Source organism: Humulus lupulus, chromosome 3 (genome assembly GCF_963169125.1).
Source record: "Humulus lupulus chromosome 3, drHumLupu1.1, whole genome shotgun sequence".
Lineage (NCBI taxonomy): Eukaryota > Viridiplantae > Streptophyta > Magnoliopsida > Rosales > Cannabaceae > Humulus > Humulus lupulus.
In genome coordinates, this window is record NC_084795.1 from 49,057,424 (window position 1) to 49,065,447 (window position 8,024).

The 8,024-nt window shown below is 30.1% G+C and overlaps 1 protein-coding gene across 1 annotated transcript; it reads right to left on the reverse strand.

Moving 5' to 3' along the window:
* Positions 1 to 2,608: 2,608 nt before the first annotated feature.
* On the reverse strand, positions 2,609 to 5,009 carry LOC133822663 (protein PIN-LIKES 2). Its single transcript, XM_062255069.1, has 2 exons — positions 4,774 to 5,009; positions 2,609 to 4,201 (listed from the first exon to the last, which is right to left on the reverse strand). Exon 2 carries the CDS (start codon positions 4,160 to 4,162, stop codon positions 2,798 to 2,800), a length of 1,365 nt encoding a protein of 454 aa, XP_062111053.1. The 5' UTR covers positions 4,163 to 4,201; positions 4,774 to 5,009; the 3' UTR covers positions 2,609 to 2,797.
* Positions 5,010 to 8,024: the final 3,015 nt, after the last annotated feature.

Genomic DNA, 8,024 nt, shown 5'->3' on the forward strand with positions numbered 1-8,024 from the left:
TCCAGACATTACGAGCCCATCCCTAACGAACCCAGCTTTCGAGATCACAATTCTTAAGGCTCAAAATCTGGGTGTAGCAAAATTTATTCTTTTACTTCTTTTATTAATTATTTATTTTGTCATTTAATGTATTTTATTTATCCAAACAAATATGTAATAGATACATAAGACATAAATATACATATTTCTTATTTTTGTCATTTAGTTTTTTTAATAAGAAATTACTTATTTTAATTGCTCTAACCATTTATTAAATAATATATATTTATACATAATTTTTTGTTGGCTTGAATTTTTTTTAAATTAAATAATCAAAATTTGATCAAATAAACTTTTTAAATTCATAATGTTAATTTAGAATTTTTAAATATTTTATTATATTGTATATATATTCTAAAAAAATAGAAAAAAAAGATTTAATTTTAAAATTAAAATCACTATTTATAATATATATATATATATATGAAAACATAAAAAGTACTCAAATTTAAATTATTATTATATTTACAAAATTTTCAAACAAATAAACAACATTAAATAATTTACTGTAAAACTAGAGTGAACTATATCCTTATATGTAAAAAGTGTGTATATAATAGATTATTGATTTAAAGTTATTTTTTTAAGTAAAAAATAAAATTATCATTTTTTAAAATTCTAGGCAATATTTTGGATTAATTTTTTTGATATGTTTATGCAATTATTTTATAATATATATGATATTGTTTATTTATTTAAATTTTAAATGATAATTAAAAAATATAATAAAAATAAATTAATATAATTTCTAAATAAAACTAATAAACAAAATGTATTCCACATTATTTTTACCAATTAGATATTAATGGGTGAATATTGGATAATAGAATGTATTATTTTTTAAAATAATGTTTGATTGATTAAATAAGTGTTACAAAAAGTGATTATTTAATCTAAGTGAGGGAATGTTGTACTATTTTAAATAATATAATGTTAGACTAAATAATGTGACAAAATATAATTTGTCACACAAATGTGATTTGTCACACCTTGTAAGATATTATTGAGAGTCACAAAATTGGACACATGTGTATGCCCAAATGTTACATATTTTGGAGTTACAAAATCAATTACAAATTTGTAACTTCCAAATATTATTCAATAATGTGTAGATTGTATGCTATACATTTGAGTTTGGATTTCACAAAGCCATTATGAAATATGGTTGTTGGAGACATGTTTTTAACTCCCAATAGGTGTATGGAGGTTACAAAATCATGTGGAAAGAGATTGTGACATTTTTTGGAAAACTGAAATTTGAAGGCTAAAGTTTGCATTGTGGCCGCGGTCTGGGGGACAGAAGCCAGTGGCAGCGGCCACTGATACTCCTGGCCACAATGGTCGCGGCCAGGGGTGCTGACAACCAATTTTTTTTCTTTAGTTTTTTCCAATTTGAATGGGTCTAACATCCCAAGTAACTCCCAAATCTCAATTTTAATTCCATAAACATTCAATTAAACATTGGTAACAACCATGGGGTTGGTGGAATTTGAAATTCAAAGGGTATCGCAAACTCTATAAATATGAGTCTAATGCTTATTTGTAAGACACATCATTTCTATCTACAAGCACTTGACTAGAAATTTCACCTAGAGGCTTGTTTATTCTAGAAAGTTATTTTCATTTGTGAGAGTTCACTTAGTACTTGAGATAAGGAGAAATAAGTTTTTGGACAAAAGTTGTAAACCTTGTTCAAGTTAGTGGTCCTTAATGCTCTTCACTTTGGTGGTGTGAGTGACAGTTTGATTTCTTTTCTTATTCTTATTTTTATCTTATTTCTTTTATTTTTTTGTTTCATCTTCTTGTTTCCTTTTTATATATTTATTTGTATATTTTGGCATAGAGTTGTAGTTTTTCATCATTCTCTTCATTTACATTTTTCTATATTTACTTGTATTTTTCCAATAAAGTTATAAACTTATTTAATTATCATATTGTCATTTGTATTTCTTGTTTAGAGTATTAATTGTCTTCCTTACTTCCATTGATAAATATATTTATCTCTAACATAATGTTTATAAATATTTTATATGTTTTTTTTTTGTGACAATTAAATATGTTTCTTTGATTTGACTAGACCTTTGAGGAGAAGAGATGAGAATCCATTTTCTCAAATGAGAAAAAAGGTCATGCACAATAAAATCTCCAAGAGAGAACTCTCTCATAACAATTTAAATTTGGACATGATTTTCTCGTGTTATAACTCAACTTCATAGTCCAACGTGCCCAAACGAAACGGCTGGGTCGAATCATATGAATCTCTTGACTCTGACCACTGTTCCATGTTCAAAGCAGTCAAAGTTTATCCCAACTATTTAAATGAATACTTCTTATTTTGGGGCCTTCCTAGGCCTCCTTGCCAACCACACAAGAAATCCTCCTCGTGATGCATCTACAAAGAATATTCTCCATACGTGCATAGAATGTTAGAACAATTATATAGTTATAAGTTTAACAGTCAAATGATATGTGATATGATGTTAATCGTGTGTAACAAAGTGTATGCTACTGTGTGCACCCCTGGTAGTAGAAGTCTATTATAAAAGCATCTATGATTAAATACAAACTGTGTCAAAATCAAACATACTTAAAAATGGAAAGTATTCACAGCTAGTACAGCATTTTCCAAACAATGTATTTCAGAATTTTTGAGTCTTACAATACTGAAAATCAGTAAAATTGACTCTTTGGAGAAAGGGAGGGGGGGCAAGAACAATTCACCAACATCATCCAATGAAGAAGGTTCCTTCTTAGTTGTTTACACCATATGTGTAAGTAACTTAAAGTAGATAACAATATATAGAGAAAGGGAGAAGAGCGCAAACAGATGCTGCCAGAAGATGAGAGCCGAAGCCTCCTTAACTGCGTATCCCCTCAGACTGGCAATTGCTCCCAGTAAAATAGCACTTGGTGTTGTATACTGCATCAAGAGGACAAATCTGTACATTCGATCACCGGCGACCAGAAAATTGAGCTTATCAGCTAATGTCACTATTCCGATCCCGAATATAGGGAGCAATAGGAGCCTTGCCACACTTATACCAATAGTCGTACGAAGGCCAAGTGTGGATTCATTTGGACCTTCTGCGAGCATGCCCCCAAGAATCAGCATCACGGAAGGAACCATTGCTGCAGCTAAAATCTCTAAACTATTTGTAACGAAACCTAGTGGAGCATCGTATCCAAAGAAAAAACCTTTCAACAGAGGTATCAATCCAATAATGATAGCCAACAGAGAAGCAATTGTTGGGGGCTGAAGTATGTGCTTTATAGGAGTTTGTTCCACAACAATTCTCATTCTCCTGACAACTCTTGGCTCAGCCAAACACCTAAGAGATCTTGGACTTTTTTCACCACTTTCTCCATCGACTTCAACATCAGGAAGAGTGGACTGTGAAACACTTGAGATGCTTTTGAAAATCCTTGCAATAAAAGGTGTCTTGGAATGCTCGGTTTCCTTATCCTCAATGCCTGGCCATTCGGCTTCAACAAGGAGAGGCCTACTGATATTAGTCACTGGCAACTCTTCCTCAATTTCCCCACCTTCTTCTTCAACTATCTCATAATACTCTAATGGAGGCTCCATCATGTGATAAACAAGGGTGTAAACAAGAATTACACAAACCCACTGGGCAAAGGAAACATAGGCAACCCCTCTTGAGTTACAATGAGGTCCAAAAGGGTTATCTGAAGTATGACATACAGACCCAACAACAGCAAGAGGAAGATTGCCAGTATTCCCAAATGCAGTCATGATAATGGTAAACCTATTCAACTGCGGAGGCGGGCGACATATAATCACCACCAAGTACCCAAGAATACAACCAACAGCTGTACTGATTAACACATTAACTGGAATAAACCACCAATATACTAAGTTATCAAGTGTCATGGATTCACCAAGTTCACTAAAGATTAGGCATGGCAGAAAAAGTGCAAAAACAAGTTTGCTCAGGAGCTTAAACGTTGCTTTAGGGATGATTTGAATTTTGGGATGTGCAATAACAAGTCCAAAAAGAGTAAGCGTGAGAAGTTTAATCAAAGGCAACATTGCACTCATCACATCTTCTCCACTAGATTTCACATTATTTTGGTACAACTCGGTAAGATAACGAGAAATCATTGTTTCGAGTACTTGGAAGATCTAAAACAATATATCGTTCTGCAATTATGAAACAACAAACTCAAATTAATGGATACGAGATGTATACAGAATCTATGGAAAAATCTTTTAAATCCCACAATTTAACTTGAATTACTTTTACACAGGACAAAAGCATAAGCTCAAGAGAGTAACAAAATACACGTCTGTGCATTATGCTACATACGTTGGTTCTCAATTAACATCACAAATGTTAAGTTTGCAGATAATGAGATATCATTGTAACAAGCACTCCAAATCCTAACACAGAATAGTCTCATTCAATCAATGAATTACTAACTCAAATTGATGAAATGAGTTATTACATAGAACCCACTGCAAAATCCCTGAAACCCCACAATTCAATTTGGAGAACTTGGACAAAACAAGCATAAGGGCAAGAAAATGTATCAAATTTAGAGTCCGAGTATACTTTAGTATATATTGGTTTTCGACAAAAACAAAATTTCAGCTTGTAGATAAAACAAATCGAACGGAGGTGAAAATAAAACAGAATCCTTGAAATCAAAGAAGAATCCAAAAACAGATGAATCAAAACAAATTATAAGAGATAGAGGGAGAAAGAAACTTACCGAGAGATTCAAAGCATAGATACTGAAAAAGGGTCGTAAGAATTCACGTCGAGGTTTTTATGTGATGCAGCTTTAGGAAAAAGATTCACGAGAAATATATCAAAGTAGACGATAATGATGAATTTATCACTTGAATTTAGTTTATATATATAAGCACAAATTTGTTATTATTCCTAATTTTATAAAGAGTAAGCCAGGATTTAAACTCTCTCTCTCTCTCTTTCTTTTTGTTTTTGGTAAAGAGGATTTAAACTCTTCACTCCCGTTAAACTAGCATTTTATCTTCTAATTTTCTTTCATTTTTTCTCATATATGATCGCGGGGGAATTCTGCGACAGAGGCTTCATTTTAAATTTTATCGTTAGGGTTCTCAGTGTTTACAATTCGTGTATAATTTTCGAAGCGATTTTTTTTATGACCGTGTATATTGTAGCTATTTAGAGCATCCTACAAATTTTCAGAAAATTCTGAATAGTTTACAGTACCGAAAATTAGGTTCAAACATGTTGTTGCACGCGTGACTAATTTTTTTTATGTGCGTGGAAAACAACATGTTTGAACCTAATTTTCGGTACTGTAAATTATTCGAAATTTTCTAAATTTGCAGATGCTCTAAATATGTATAATATACATGGTCATAAAAAAAAGTCATGCCGAAAATTATTTACGAGTCAAGAAACACTGAGAGCCTACCGATAGGCTTAAAGTGAAGCCCCTAAATGGTCCTATGAACTTTAAAATTTACATTTTAAAGATAAATAACTAATACAAAAAAATTTGTTCTCGCATCTCTTTTTGAACAATTAGGCTGTACTCGTAATACTTCAGTAAAGCCCACTTAAATTGGAGCATAGTGAAATGAGCCCAATAGACAAGAGAGAAAAGGATTAATTTCAATGATTTAAATTTTATTTACAAAAATCACATATAAATAATTATTTACACATATACCATAATCTATACCTTAAATTTTTTTTTTTTTTTTTCTCTTTCTTCAAATCTATACATTTCTCTTTTCTCTCTCTTCTCCAAAACTTAAAAATAAAATTTCAGCCACACTGCTAGTCGATTGGACTCAAAAGTGGTATCATCGCGACTTACTCTTCAAGGTGATCATTTTGATATATGGGAAGCATATGTTTTTTGGCCGTCGCCAGAGAAGATGACTAAAATAAAAATCAACATTTTAGTTTTTTTTTTTATATTATGCTGACTAAAAAGTAATTCAATTTTAAACTTGATCAAAATTTAATATACTAAAATTTGTATTCTTATTTTACATTTAAAATATATTATATTGTATCCTAAACAACTTAGATTTATTTAAAAGTATTACAAGTAACTTTTTTTTAAATAAATTATTTAGGTTTGGTAACTTTTAAATAGAATATAAAAAAATTACTATATATTATACTAAAAGTAACTTTTAATAATAAATTATATAGTAATTTATTATATTTTATTGTAACTCATTAGTTTCTAAAAAGTGACTAATCGGCAACGTAAAAGTATCTTAAGTAATAAGATACCATAATATAAGTTCAAAATGACTAATCAATGTCTTAAGATAAAAAAAATTCAAAAAATAAGTATTGGATGTAACAAAAATGTATATAAAATAATATGCTATAAAAATAAATTTTTTCATGAAAAAGTAACTAATTGGTAACTTATTAACATTTTAAGTAACCAAAATGTTACTTTTTTAAACCTAGAAAAATGGGAAAATCGGGATTTCGGGAAAGTTTCAAATTCAGGTATATTACTTTTAGAATCCGGTATTTTTTGATGAGGTGGCAATATATTTTTGTAAATAAAATTTTGTTGGCGATTTTTGTAATTATTTTATATTATAGGTATATAATTGTAAAGATCCTTAGAGAAAAAGACACTTTACAAAAATATGTGAAAAAACAAGTTAATTTTTATATTTATGGGCATAAAACTTATGCCACAAATATGGTAATTCTAGCAAAAAAGAAAGTTTAAAATATAGAAATCCTACAAAATACTATAAATAAAATACCATAAACAGAAATACACTCCCTTTCTCTTACTTTCCTCTCTCCCTTATGTATCTTTCACTCACTCTCTTCATTTTTTTCTTACAACAATGATAGCCAACCATTTTCTCTCACAACAATGGGAGCTCTCTCACACCGACAACCAAAAATAGATGTCGTACCTTCTGTCACCACCAACGCTGTCTCTGGTTCGTCTTCTTCTTTGCATTCTTCATCTTCTTCATGTTTTTCTTCTTCTTCTTCTTCTTCTTTTTCTTCTTCACTTTCTTTGTTATTTCAGATCTGGTTTTTTTTTTCCAGATCTATCTACGTAATCGGTTACCTTCACAATCTGGGTTTATTTTCAGAGCTGAGTTTTTTGTAGACCTAGCTGCAACCAGTTACCTTATTCAATTTCCTTCTTCTTCTTCTTGTTTTAATGTTATTATTTTTTTTTCTATTTGTTCTTCTTCTTCTTCTTTTTTTCACATCTCGTTTTGCCTGATTTTTTTTTTCTTCCAACCCTAATTGTAACTGATTACCATAATGATTTGTTCATAACTATTTTTTTTCAGAACTGTTTAATTAACGAGGTACCATGTCAATTAGTTATTATTTTTCATATCTGAATTTTTTTTAAACCTAGCTGTAGTTACGATAACCATCAATTTAGATATTTATTGTTTGGATCGTAACCAATTACCATAGTGTCTGGTTCCTTTTTTTTTAGATTTGATTTTTTGTTCAAACCTAGCTGTAACTAATTACGACTATGATTAGTTTAGAATTCTTGTTTGGATTCTATTTTTTTTACAAGTCTCGCTAAGTAACCGATTACGATCACAACTTGTTCTTTTTTTTTTCAGATCTATTTTTTCTAAAAGACAGCTGTAGCCAGTTACCTTCACAATCAATTTAGTTTTTTTTCCTTCCAAATTTCACTAAGTAACCAGTTACAATTCAATTGGTATTTTGATAATGGTACATTACTAAAAATATCAAAATTAGTTTTATAGTTGTAACCGTTTACCACCACTCCACTTAAAAAATAAAACTGGTTTTAATAGTGGTATCCAATTACCACACATCACTAAAAAAATTAACAATGTCATACGATTACTACCACATAAAAAAATCAAAATTTGTTTGAAAGTAGTAACCGGTTATTGCGGAAAAAACGTTGAAGAAGATAAAATATGGAAGAAAAAAAAGAAGAACAGGAATAAAAAGCATGGTGAAGAAGGTCTC

What these genes read in the sequence shown, in the direction of transcription:
- LOC133822663 (XM_062255069.1), bottom strand. Translation starts at nt 4,162, where the DNA reads ATGATTTCTCGTTATCTTACCGAGTTGTACCAAAATAATGTGAAATCT.